The sequence below is a fragment of the Dipteris shenzhenensis genome, chromosome 5 (assembly GCF_047967505.1).
Source record: "Dipteris shenzhenensis isolate YYH24624 ecotype China chromosome 5, Dip_SZ_1.0, whole genome shotgun sequence".
Classification (NCBI taxonomy): Eukaryota; Viridiplantae; Streptophyta; class Polypodiopsida; order Gleicheniales; family Dipteridaceae; genus Dipteris; species Dipteris shenzhenensis.
The window spans coordinates 2,962,414-2,976,545 of record NC_141600.1 but is presented as its reverse complement, the minus strand read 5'-3'; the positions used below and the strand labels follow the sequence as shown (position 1 = coordinate 2,976,545).

Below are 14,132 nucleotides of genomic sequence, written 5' to 3'. Positions count from 1 at the left end.
GGAGCTAAGTTTAAGTCCAGATAATATACATACTTGTGGTCTACTTTTGTTGCTATTTTACCTTCAAAATTTCTGAACTCTGTACAACTGGCAGCGACTTGAATTCTTAGGGGACGCCACTTTGGACTTTCTTATCACACGCCATCTTTTTTCAGCGCATCCTGGTCTCTCTCCAGGCATCCTTTCAGATCTTCGTTCTGCAGCAGTGAATAATGAATGCTTTGCCCGTTCAGCAGTGAAACACAATCTTCAGAGATACCTTCGTCATGGATCAGGGGAATTATTATCCCAGATTACCAATTTTGTTAAGACTATTCAAATGGCTAATACGCAAGGTGAAGACCAATTGTTTGGTTGGGAAGGTGTACGAGGGCCAAAGGTAATCAATTAGTCATGTGCCCCTAAGGTTTTATAACTTTGGGTATATTACTAACTACTTCTGTGTGGTATTGTAGGTCCTTGGTGACCTTATTGAAAGCATTACTGGGGCAATATTAGTAGACAGTGGATTTGATTTGGAGAGAGTATGGACTGTGATGAAACCTCTGTTGTCACCGATAGTGACACCTTCAACGTTACCTCTTCATCCCATTCGGGAGTTGTCTGAATTAAGTCAGTACAAAGGATTTTCGTTCTGTTGGAAGGAGATAGGCAAGGAGGGGAAGATGGCTATTGCTACTGCTGAAGTGAAGCTTGAAAATGAGCTTGTCATTGAGACTGCACGGGCTCAACACAAAAAGACAGCTAAGAAAGATGCTGCCAAACAAGTTTTGTTGGCTTTGATGGTATGCTTTAGCATATTAATACTTGTAGGGTGCTGGATTTCTCTTCTCTTGTTCTCATTTTCTTTGCTTTGAGGCTCCCTTCTTCAAGTGTGGCAACTAGAGTTGATACTTACAATATTTTTCTCAATGGAAGAGTCGGGGTCTTTCTCATCCTCGACGACACATAGGAACTCCTCCAACTTATTCTGAGATGAAACAGGATGTAAGTGACGATGGTTAAGAGTGCTGTTTTGAGAAAAATAGATTTTATACCGATGGAAAACTATTAAGGTCTCACTTGTGATGACAAGGTTCTCAACTATGGTGAAGTGGATGTTGAGAAAGAAGGGAACATAGCGTCATGCATTACCACAAATAGTTTCATCAAAGACGACTTGATGGATGATCCCAAAGATGAAAAGAGATTGAACCTAGCTGAAGGTAAGACTATACTTGAACCTACCTGAAGGTAAGACTATACTTAGTCAGGATGAAGACATACTGTTGCAAATTTTGGCTATATGTTTACCACCATCTTGCAACTTTCTAGTTCATTTGTCAGGGCTCTTGTTTTTCACACCTGGATGTGATATGATATGATCTACATGATAGGATTCTCACTCAAGAATTGCAGCTGGATTTGATTAGATACAATTTACATTTTAGGTGACAGATTTATGTTTAAAGATGCACCAAAAAGGTGAGATGAGGCATGCTTCTGTAAAATGCATGAAGTGTCTGCAAGTATTAGTTATTCTTTAAATTCATAACTATAAATAGAATACCGTGTTAGGTGCAGAGGTTTGGTGGGAAGGGAACGGATGCTAAAATCTAAAGGAAGTGTTGATGCTGAGTTCTGCTGTTCTGAGTGAGATGAGATTGTTTAAAATGTAATAAAAAATAAGAGTTGCAATCCATATCCAATCTCAGGTGATTATGAAATGTTACGTGAAGCCGGAGACGAGGAAGGTGTCGGCTATAGGGCGCAGTCTCCTATCTTGCTTAAGTCTTCCAAAACGAACCTAGAGACAACTAGCGGTGGAGGTGAGTCATATAGCAATCAATCTTGCATATGTCAGGGGTCTTTGTACAAGGATTTTGCATCTGAATGTTATATATATGATCTACATGATAGGATTCTTGCTTGAGAAGTCACAGCTGGATTTTGATGAGTTACAATCTGCACTTTAGATGATAGTTTCATGTTCAAAGTTGCAAAAAAAAAGTGCCCGAAGTATCAGATAATGCTTGCTTCCCTTAAAAGGCATGAAATCTACAGTTTTATGAGATGCAGCAAAAAGGTGCCAGAGGTATCATATAGGTGTCAGATGAGGCCTGCTTCCCATAAAAGGCATGAATTTTGATGCATACGTCTTTGCGGCTTGATGGATTGATAAAAGAAAAGTTGTTTATCTGCAGGTATTAGTTGTAGATTTGTAACTATAAATAGAAAACCATGTTAGGTGCAGAAGTTCGGGGGGGAGGGAATGGATGCTAAAATTTGAAGGGCCTATGTGTTGATGCTTAGTTTTAATAGTTCTAAGTGTGATTGCTCGGGTGATTATAAAATGTTACATGAAGCCGGAGACGAGAAAGGAATCAGTAATAGGATGGTCTCTCCTATCTTGCATAAGTCTCCTGAACAGTGAGTTGTATAACCATGAATTACAACATCCCTCCACGGGTCTTATTTTACAAGGATTTTGCACCTGGATGTGATATACATGATAGTATTCTTGCTCAAGAAATCGCAGCTGGATTTGATCAGATACAATCTGCATTTTAGATGATAGTTTTTTGTTCAAAGATACACAGAAAAGGTGCCAGAAGTATCATATGGGTGTCAGAGGTATACGGCATGTATTTTCTTTGTATCTTAATGAAGTGATATAAGAGTGCAGGTGTTTGTTCTGCTTCAGATTTATAAGAATACCATATTATAATCTTTATTATAAGAGAAGAGCTTGTCATGGTTTATCTAAAGGTGTTTGTTCTGTTTTAGATTTATAATCATAAATAGAATACTGTATTCGGCACAAAACTTTGGCAGGAAGGGACTGCTAACATTGAAATGGCCTATGTGTCGATGCTGAATTTCTGTAGTTTGAGTGTTCTTCCAACGAAACAACAATTGCAATTCATGTCCAACCTCAGGTGATTATGAATTAGTACGTGGAGCTTGAGATGAGAAAGGCATGAGCAAGAGTCATATCTTGCTTTAGCCTTCCAAACAGAACCTAGAGACAACTAGCAGTGGAGGTGAGTTGTATAACCTTAGTATCCAGCAAGAATTATTGCTCAAGGTGAAGTGGATCAACCTGTGAACCTCTGCCTTCCTGCTAGCCCCCTTCCACCCCTTTTCTTCCCTACCACCTCCTTCCTGGTTGCCCCATCTGCTACTTCTGCCCTGTTCAGGCCCATTTTTTGAGCTGTTTCCGCCCATCCTGCCTTTGCATTCCTTTTGGCTGGCTGTGAGCTCTTCATGGGCAGCTGAGGCAGCCTTGAACAGGCTTCCCCTGATTCCACCGCTCTGGAGCCCTCAGGCTGTTTGCGCCCCTGCCAGGGCTCTTAGCTCTATCCTCAGCTCACGCAGGCTCAAGCAAGGGCCCTTGCCTGCCTTTTGCCATGCCAAGGCTTGAATGGCCTTGAGAGCCTTCTCCTAGGGGCGTTTGCTCAGCTCACACAGGGCTCAAGCAAAGGCCCTTACCTGACTTCTGCCATGCCAAGGCTTCACCTTGGGAGCAGGCAGCCCCTTTTTCACTTGCATTCCCGCCCAGTTTGCTCTCCTTCTGGTCCCCCAGCCCTTCACAGCCTCTCCAAACCTCTCTTTGGCAGCAGGCTTGCCAAGTGGCTGTAGGCCCTTCATCTCCCCTTGGGGCAGTTATGGAGGGCTTCTGGGGTGTCTGAAGACTGCAGAAAATACTTGACCCCCTCATGTTTCCATTTTTCTTCCCTTTCCATCCCTTTTCCCCTTTTCCATCTCCCCTTGTTCCCTTCCTTTCGCACTTTTCCTCTTCAAGGTAGTACGTGTAGGTTCTTGTTTTGACTAAGGGACTCGGATTCTAGAGGTGACCAATTGGTCTAGATAGAGGGGATCACGTGGCAGCCCCTTCAAATCTCACCCATGTGGATTTCCCTTTCCCCTGAGGACAATCAATAGGTGCAGGTTTTCTCTCTGTAGGATTGAGTAGTGGAGGGGCGCGTTGTTCGCCTTACCCCATAGCACGATAGGTTCGAAATTGGGTCTAGGTGAGTTAGCCTTATAAGGTGACCACATTCAAGATGTCGCCATCAATGGGAAGGGGATTTTTGTTCCATCTGAGCTCCTTGGACACTACTCAAGCGTTGGTGGAGCAGCGCCCAATTTATCTTGCTTCTCATCTAGTTTTCCAGTACACAATTTCAGATGATGCATCGCGTACTGAGGTATCCCATTATGATTTGCTTCACGGGCCTGTTAGAAAATGAAAATCGCACCAAAGGGTATCTTGTAGCGGAAGACTGATTGATGGCCCAAGAATTACACGCAGAGGTTTTTCACTATGGAATCAGCCTTCATCAACATTTGTGTACTTCCCAACCATTCATGTGTGTGCAGGCTAGCAAATAGATTGTGCTCAAAGGCAACTCTTATATATTTCCGTCCGTCCACAAACTGGACAAGATACAATAGCAGAAGGTTCTCCTACTATATGCCTGGCACCTGAGCCCGTGTGCTCCACTGAACGTATGTAGACTCTCTGTTCAAAGCATGTCTTCCATCTTGTTGTCCGGAAAGCCAGCCTAGGTGGGGCTGCCACTCTAGCTCAGTCTGCAGCTCCTTTAGGCCCTAGGGTCACCTTCTTTTTTTTTGTGAGATGAAATCTTTATTTCTATAGAATAATTACATTCATAGCTGCTTCAAAAGCGAAGTAGCTACTACGCAAGAAAAGATCTCAGTATAGGCTGTATACACATCCTGATCAATCAAACGAGTCTGAAAACAATCGTAGAATGATTGTTGCAGAGATTGTTTGAAAAAAAGGAAGGATGAAAATAGTGGATCACCAAAGACTCTATGATTTCTATCCATCCATAAAGTCCATAGGGTCCAATATCGCACCCATACGAAAAATAAATCAAAACCCTGTCTCTGGGGATGAAATCCAAACAACCAGAAAAATCTGCCAAAAGTAACAGTAGGAAATCGCTGTCGAAGCCTCTGTCTGATGAGAGCAATGAGATCAGAAGTATTTGGACAGGACCAAAAGATGTGGATCACTGATTTAGTAGAGTGCGAGCATCTGTGACAAACTGCTGAAGCAATATGTCTGTGTGCGAGTAACTGTCCAGATGGAAAAATGCCAAGGAGAACTCGCCATAGGAAAAGCTGTTGTCGAAGAGGGACTTTGTAATGCCAAAGGAGACGCAGCCTTTTTCTCCACCACTTCATTGGACGATCCATATGCCACCCTAGGGTTTCACCGACTGAGTATAGGCCCAAGGCTGCCCCTTCTGCTACTTCTGTCTGCTATGGATTGGCTGCTCCAAATGATGAGGTAATGGAACCGGCCTCAGTTTCCTAAAGGGCAGTAAACCATAACTAACTTGCATACATTTCAATTACAGCCATTAGTCATAAATTACAGTCACTTCAATACTCAGTACAGCCACTTAGAAATAGATCCAGCAAAGCCAAGCATATACTGAAACAATATTCAAGAGCTAGATTGCCCCTAAGTGCAACACCAGATTGGCCCCAAAATCGTTGGCGCCCCTTTCGGTATTTCTTTAACTTATTCAGAAGGCAAACAATACAACAAGGTCACTATCTTGCTCTTATCCAAAACCAGCCAACTGAATCTTATCCTGGTTGGCATTCAACAACCTACAACACAAGCCAATCCCTAGTTTACAAAGGCATCCAGCCTCAATGCATAATTCTTTCTTTTTTTCAAGAAAATTACTTCATTATGAATGAAAACCGCAAGAGCAAGCTCAAATGCGGGAGTACATCATGCAATGCATGAGGAGGGGGGACAGCTCAAAAGGAGCCTCAATGCATAATTCCATAGCACAAGGCATCCAAAATCCAGCACATATCCAAGTGCATAATCCATGGCCAAAATGGCAACCATAAGCAACACAAATTCTCTGGCAAGCTGACATCCAAATCAGCAAATATTCTCTGACAAGCTGCTCCAGGAATCCACATAAACAAACTAGGCAATGTCCAGCATCAATCCCTCTAGCACATAAAGTTTGCACACAACCCGGAGCTGTTTCCAACAACTAGCCTTAGCCACACAGCTCTACCCAGGCTCTTACTTGTGCCAATCCTTTTCTGTCCAGCTATTCATATTATAGCTGACTGGAATACCGAAGGAGATCTTCCATGTACAAACTGGTGGTGAATTCCATACACTGAAACCTTGCTATCACACAACCCTAGACCTAGCAACCAACTTGCAGGTTCAGGGGAAAACATGAGAGAAAGATTCCATCCCACAAGGGCTCACCCTTGTACTTTGCTTCACTGGCAATCCCATTGTCCAAGCCAATCATTGGCTACAATCTGCATCCAATTCTAGTGCACACTAGCACCCAACTGCCAAGCAAGGCAAAGGCATTTCCACTATCTGTGTCCAACTGTGAGTGGCATTGCATTCCCCAAGTCCAAAACAAATGTTCAAATGGCCTCAAGGCATAAAAATGCAACACACTGTCTCTCTGAATGCCCAGAAAGAAAGCAAAACGACAAAATGCAAAGCAACAAGCTTCCAAGATAGCACATGCAAACCAAAAGGAAGTCAGAATATACATGGACCATACCTGCTGTCCATGGAAAAGGGGCAAGCTCTTTCCTGCACCTATCCTCTGTCCAGGCCCCCAGGGGTGTAGAAAATGACTCCCAGCCAAGGGAAAAGAGAGAGAATGAGAGAGACAGATTCTGGGAGTTGAGAACAGAAAGAAGAGCAAGGCTCACAGTGCAGAGGCCAGAAACACGAGAAAAAGGCTAGAACATCAGCAACAGGGCTCCGAGAGGTGCACCGACAGCCAACATAGCTTCAAAAAACCACCTCGGGGTGCATGCCAGTTGCAGAAATCACCGCACAGCAGCAAAAACGAGTCTGGGAATGCGTGCCATGGGTTCTAGAGGAGAGAAGGAGCCTTGGGATGCATGCCAGCAGCAAGTACAGCAGTTTACGCAGTCCGTACAGAATTAAAAGCATCTGTACTGTTCGTATAGCATTAAATGAAGCGCCTAGGAAAGCGTGCCATAGAGAGAGAAAGAGGATAGCGTGGAAAATCTCGTTCAAAATGAAGGATAGGAGTGAAACGTTGGATGTAGGGCCTTTAGAGAGAAAGGTGCATGACAAATTGCCACGTGGCTCATTAAACCCCTAACCCTCCTTACCAATAACACAGTTGGTTTTCCCCCACATTAAAGCTCTAGCCCTCTTTTACCAATGAAACATTGGTTTTCCTTGGGCCCAACATTTAGACCCCTCTTAGCCTTGCCTTGACGTAGCATTTGGGCCTAGTGGGTGCACTTCGAACTAGACTAGGGACTTCTAGGAAGTTGACGCTTCCTTTAGGCCAGTCCCTCGTGGCCAAAATGTCCATGGTTTTTGCAATCTTCATCACAAAAACACTCTGCAAACATTCTGTCCTCTAGTTGTCCCTCTCTCCCTCTCTCTATAGATACACTAGGGCCCAGGACAGGGCCCAGGACAATCGTTGGGCTGGACCCCCCCGAAGGTGTTTATTCATCAAGAGAATCTGAGTACAAGTTTAGCATGGAGCTGTTTGTTACAAATTCAAACGTGAATCAATTTTTTATAAGAGCTTCAAGCTCATTCCAAAATGGCAACATGCCACTTTCGGCTGCTGCTGCTCCCCACTCCTCCTGCTCTCCTCCTCTCCCTGCTCGACTGCTACTCTCCTCTCCCCGCTCCTCGTGCGGCTCCTCCTGCTCCCCTCCTCGCTGCCCCCTCCCTTCCCTCCTACTGCTCCTCCTCCCTGCTGCTGCTCCTCTCCCCACTCCTCCTGCTGCTTCTCTCCCCGCTCCCTGCTGCTCCCTCCTTGCTGCCCCCTCCTACCTGCCCTCTCCCCCGCACTGCCCCCTTCCCCCGCGCTGCCCTCTCCCCTGCGTGCTGCCCCTCCCTCCTACCTGCTGCAGCCTCCCCCCCCTGTGCTGCAGCCTGCTCCCCCCCCCCCGCGCCTGCTGCTGCTCCCCCCCGCGCCTGCTGCTGCTCCCCCCCCCCCCCGCTGCAGGCTGCTGCTCCCGCCCCCCCCCCCCCCCCCCGCTGCAGCCTATCCCCTCCTCTCCCCCCCTGCTCTTCCTTGCTTCTCCTCCCATCTCCTCTCCTCCTCTCTCCTTCCCCTCTCCTCTACTCCTCTTCTCCCCCTCTCCTCCACTCCTCCTCTCCTCTATCCTTCCCCCCTCTCCCCTCCTCCCCCTTGCTGCCGCTGTCTCCCTTTGGTTTCTTCTTCTCTCTCCCTTCTTCTTCACCCACTCCTTCATCTAGAGTACCCCTATTCCCTTATAGGGGTCTCCTGGGTTTCAGGAAAGCGGATGGAGTTTTTATTTTTTGTGTTTGAATCGGCCAACACACCTCGACTGACGAATGGGTTCCCATTCAGTCAATCCGTCTCCGCTCACACCGGCCGCGAGAACTGTCACTTTTTCAAAAGACGAGCTGCAGCAGTTGCAAAAGGATTTGGAGCATGAGTGTTATACGACTCTCTTCGCATGCATTCATGGCTCACACCCCTCCAGGTCACAAGCTAGAGATTGGATGCTAGCGGCGCTTCCTCAGGACCTCGCCCCCCACCTCAAGGATGTTCGTTTGTTGGGACGGGGTTTCTTTCAGGTGTGCCTAGATTCCCCGGACATCACGAGAGACCTGCTACAGGCCGGGTTTCTACTTCTAGGCTACAGGAGGATCTTTTTGTTTCCTTTTCAATTGGGATTTGACCCAGTTGAAGAGGACAAGCAGGGAGTTTCTGTTTTCATCAGGTTCCCTGGTCTTCCCTCAGTTTATCACCGGCTTCTTTCAGTTATTGGCGAGAGGTTTGATGTGGTGGCAGAGATCCCCCCTCTCCCTGGCGAGCCCTCTTCGGCTGCTGAGGCGGTCAGGATGGACGGGATACCCAGGGTTAGGGTCATTGTCCAGGACCCCAATATTTTAGATGACCACATCATGCTACAGCGACCCGATGGGTCTTTCTTCCGCCAGAGATTTGAGGTTGCAGGTCGGCAGGACCAGTGCAGGATTTGCAGATCCTCGGGGCACTTCACCAGAGATTGCCTAAAGAAGAAAAAGAGGCCCACAAAGCAACCAGCTCGTACTAGCTTACGACAGAGAGCTGGAGCAGGACCCACCGCTCCACAGACACGGCCTCAGACACGGGCTCCCCCCTCTCCTAGGGCTACTTGAGTCCCTTCGGCACCCCGCACCACCTTTCGCCCACGGTGGGTTCCGGTCGCGGCTAGGCCCTCTACTTTAGTTCACTCCTCCACCTCTTCGGAGGCTATCCCCTTGGAGCCTCAAGAGGAGACTACTGTTCAGGAGCTTTGTTCGACTCCACCCTTGGTTCAGGCTGTACCTTCCACAGCAGCGCAAGTTGTTGGCACCTCGTCCGCACCACTTTTTGATCAAGATCCAGGACAGGTGCCTCCCTCTTTGGACAGAGGGAAGGGGGTTTTACATTCTCTTTCTGCTTCGGTAGGAATCCTTCGTACCCCCTCCCCAAGACTGACTCAGCGGAACTCTTTTTTCGCTTTGGAGGACCTCTCTAGCCTCCCAGATGATGATTTTGTACCCTCTACTTTTGGAGAGCCAGTTATCGGCATCCCTCTTGAGAGATCCTTCTCTCTCTCACCTGTGGACTTTCCTCCCCTTGGACCTCGTGTGTATGGCAGGAGGTCTGCTCCGGTAGAGGTTTCTGTTTCTGCCACCAGGTCGGGTAAGGTATTCCAACCCACTTCCTTCCGCCGATGAGGATAGCTAGTTGGAATATACAGGGATTGGGCGGCATCCCTCATCGCCGTCGCAGACAGCTGATCAGGAATCAGCTTTATTAAGGTGTTTCAGGTGGTTCCCTAGACATTCTTTTTCTTCAGGAACACAAGCTGGATATCAGAGATTGCTCCAAGTCAGGTAAGCTGCTCTCAGGCCGGACTTTTTGGCTTCCTGCCTTGGGAACCAGAGGAGGTACATGCATTTCAGTTTCAGACTCTATTCTCCCTCTGGTCATTGGACACAGTACCATAACCCCCTCCAGGGCCCAGTGGGTTTTACTTCTGATTGACGGACGTAAGGTTGGTTTCCTCAACCTTTATGCTCCGAACAATAGAGGGGACCGTGTTTTGTTTTGGAAAGATTTGCTCTCGTGGGCTGACATTGCAGATTCATGGATTATTGGAGGTGACTTCAACATGGTTGAGACACCTTCTGATAAGAAAGGGGGCAGAGAAGGTGGTATCCACTCCCTTGAGAGAGCAGCCTAGGTTCAGTGGCAGAGATGTTTGGTCAGATGATGCATTTCTTGTTCAGTCTCAGTCACTTTTGTTTTCATTGTCGAACATGCTCGGATTGACAGATTCTATGTGGGTGACTGGGCTCTTGATAGAGGGGGGACAGTTTGCATTGCACCCGGTGTTTCCACTTCATACCATTTTCCGGTAATTTTGTTCATTTCAGAGCCTCATCTGAGAGGACGGTCTCATAGTATCAGGATCCCAAACGCCTTATACACGGATGAGACTCTCACAGAGGCAGTGTTGGAGATTTGGGTTTCTCATATGCAAGGGGGGGTGGCCGGTCCTTCACATGTGGCCACAGCACTTGCAACTATCAGCGACTTCTATCACTCCGTTGCTAGTGCTTGGCGAGGTGAGGTACTCAGCCGAGAGATCGGTATCCGCCGGTAGTTGGCAGCCCTACAGAGGGAGGAGTAGAAACGACCATCAGTTGCTTGGATACAGGAGCGCCTTGCTGTGGCAAGGGCTCACTTGCAGACCTTGCTTAATCAGAGAGCAGAGTATGCCTTCCATGCACGGGAGTCCTTTTGGATACAGATGGGAGGGAGAGTCAATAAACACTTTTTCTCTACACTTGGTCCGAGACATAGTAGAGAGAGTGTCAGGCAGCTTATTGACTCTGACGGCGTTTTGCAGTCCCATCCGGGAACCGTCATGCATTTAGCGACAGCTTTCTATACCTCCCTACTTTCCGCAGATCCGAACTCACAGGCCAGAGAGGTGGCTAGAGATGAAGTTTGGCAGAGTTTACCTGTGTTGGTCACCCTAGAGATGTTATGCTCACTTGATGCACGCTTTACCAACACAGAATTCAAGACTGCTCTCTCTGCCCTTCATAAGGGCAAATGCCCTGGTTTCGATGGTTTTACTCCCTTTTTTATAGCCTTTTGGGATATGGTAGGTGATTATATTACTTCAGCCTTGTAGGGCATTTGGGACTCGGGTGAGATGCCTGACTCACTGACCAAGGGACTCATTCACCTTATCCCGAAATGTGGCAACAGGAATTTTGTATCCCATTGGAGACCCATCACTCTTTTGGGCACTCTTTACAAAATCCTTTCCAAGGCGATCAGCATCCGATTACAGCCCCTTCTTCCAGACCTCATCCATGATACTCAAACAGGCTTTGTGCACGGCAGGAGCTTTTTTGATAATATCTTTTCCTTTTGGGAAGCCACAGAGTGGGCTATGCAGAGTGGGCAGAGGCTAGCAGTTTTACTCTTGGACTTCGAGAAAGCCTATGACAGAGTAGATGGGGGTTTTCTTGAGGACACTCTTCTACGGTTTGGATTTTCAGATGCTTGGATCAGAGGGGTGGCCTCCCTTTACGGATCAGCCCACAGCCAGGTTTTGATTGGAGGGGTAAGGGGTGACAAGTTTCAGATTTCCAGATCAGTTCGTCAGGGATGCCTTTTAGCCCCCTTCCTCTTTCTTTTTGTGGCAGAAGCTATGAGTATCTTCCTTAGATCTCAGGCTGAGCTTTTTGGGCTGAGATTGCCCTTGAGACATTTCAAGAGCATTTTGACTTTGAGTTGGCTGATGACACTGCTATTTTTATTGAGGCCTCCTTGCAATCACTTGATTCTTTCCGGACAGCCTTGGATATTTTTTGCTCAGCTGCAGGGGCACACATTAACTGGCATAAATCCTTTGGCTTTTGGATCAGTGATGAGGACACTCCAGGCTGGGGAGTTGACATTGGTTTTTCCTGGATTCAGAGGGGTGTTCCTATCAGGTATTTGGGATGCCAGGTAGGATTGGACATCTCTCGAGCACAGCAGTTTGCCCCAGTACTACAAAGTATAAGGAAAGAGCTCCTTTTCTGGAGCTCTGCCAAACTCGACCTTGCATCTAGAGTTGTGGTAGTGGACCAGGTTCTCTTGGCCACCTTCTGGTTTGTGTGTTCTTGCTGGTGCCGGTCTAGGGATTGCATCACTCAGCTCATCAAACTAGTCAGGAATTTTTTATGGAGTGGACTTGATGGCACAGCAGATGTTGCAGCAAGGGTGGCCTGGGAGACCATTATTCTCCCGGACTTGCAGTGCAGGGCATTGCTTTGTAAGGTGGTGGTGAGGGGACTCATGCTTGGGCAGGAACCTTGGAGGGATTTCTTTTTTGGACGCATTCAGGCTTGCACACCAACCTTGGGAGATGATTGGGTGGACAGCTCTCGCTGGATTTTCACTTCAGCCCCTCTCAAATATCCTGCCTCTCCTCTCATGACTGCCATCCTGAAAGCTTGGGGGAGCTTCAAGAACACTCTTCGAAGGATTCCACCTCCTACCGTCGAAGAGATTGATAGGCAGCCGATCATTTGGAATGATAGTATTCTTGACTAGCATGCCAGACCACTGGGCACTTCCCATTACATGCAGTGGTCTAAATGGGAGAGGGGCCCTGCCTACACAGTAGGCACTTGGAAATCTTTTATCAGGCTACCTGAGGATCAGAGACTGCAGTCCGTGGATCACCTCAGAGGGGCAGCACGCAAGATTCAGCAAATAGATGCAGCCATCCCAATGGAATGGACAGTTGAGTTGCCTATTACTTCCACCACTTGGATGGGGGCTTTTTCGAGGACATCAGTTCCTTTACAGGTGATCGCTCTCCGAGGTCTCGGGGAAGACACACTGGTCTTTGATGTTGGGGATGGAGGTTTACTTTCTACATCCAAGGATGGCATTCTTCTTGAGGTTTCCTTTCAGCCTGTCAGGATTGCTGGTTTTGTGGACCATGGAGCGGGCTTGCAGTGGTACTTAGACCCTGACCCTCTGCTCTTGGCCTTGGGATCCTGGAGGTTGTGGTTATATGGAGGTGCACCTATCAGGTGCTTGCAGTGGGACCCAGGAGAGTGGGAGTGGATAGATCATGGGCACTGAGAGAGGGGGATTCCCTTCTTTCGTTTCACGGTTGGTAATGCCAAGAGATTTCAGCTGAACAGTAGGGGTTGGATTCCCTCCAGAGCCCCCCATTGGGAAAGCTTCTTCATCACCGCAGATTTGCGTAGAAATTTCTGGAGGAGGCTCTGGAAATCCCTCAGAAATAGAAAGATCACTCTTTTCTTTTGGCTTTCTATTCATGGAGGGATTGCAGTGAACGTGTGGAGATCACGATTTGGGGCTGATCCCACTTGTCCTCGTTGTCATTCTGCAGAGGAGTCAGTGCGACATTGCCTTTGGGACTGCAGTTAGGCGAGGACTGTTTGGAAAGGGGTTGCTCGGATACTCAACATCTTTCACACTTCCCCTTTCTTCATGACTTGGGGCTCGGTCGCATGGTTATCTCTTACCGGGCCCCAGGTGTTTTATGAGGGTGAGCCTTCTTCTTGGGCACTCTCGGTCCGCCGGCAGGTGATAGAGCCCTGCTCTCTGCGGGATGTACCACTTACTCCCTTCAGAGCTTCTCATGTTTCAGTGGACACCTCTTGGGAGATTTTGGCTAGCTGTTCCTCTTGGCACATTTGGAGAGCCATATGGGCTAGCATGCAGGGCTCTTCACGGGCAGCCTCTTCTAGAAGGACTATATTTCTTCGAGTTTGGAGGGGTTCTCCCTTTTTCTCGGAGGTTTCTACCGGATTGAGATGGCACTATCAGCCTCAATCCTTTCTTTTTGGCTCTTGAGCTTTTCGTGCATTGCATGATGTATCCCGTATGGAGCTTGCTCTAGCGGTTTTTCTTTAATACTTAATAGAAGTCTCTTTTTGCAAAAAAAAGAAAAAAAGAAAATGATACATTGACATCATATTTGCCCATTTCATATGCTTCTCGGAGAGTTTTGTCTGAGTCAGAAATTATCTCAGACTTGGGTGATCTGTTTTAACTGTAAAATTTGCACCC

The 14,132-nt window shown here is 47.4% G+C and overlaps 1 protein-coding gene across 1 annotated transcript in view; it reads left to right on the top strand.

Annotated features, from left to right (window-relative positions):
• LOC147901497 (endoribonuclease Dicer homolog 3a-like) overlaps positions 1-14,132 on the top strand; it is a 111,001-nt gene that overhangs the window by 84,998 nt on the left and 11,871 nt on the right. Inside the window, exons 21-25 of the mRNA XM_087374529.1 lie at positions 95-379; positions 456-785; positions 919-987; positions 1,076-1,205; positions 1,695-1,808. Coding sequence (XP_087230655.1) covers positions 95-379; positions 456-785; positions 919-987; positions 1,076-1,205; positions 1,695-1,808 — 928 coding nt within the window. The remainder of the gene's footprint in view (positions 1-94; positions 380-455; positions 786-918; positions 988-1,075; positions 1,206-1,694; positions 1,809-14,132) is intronic.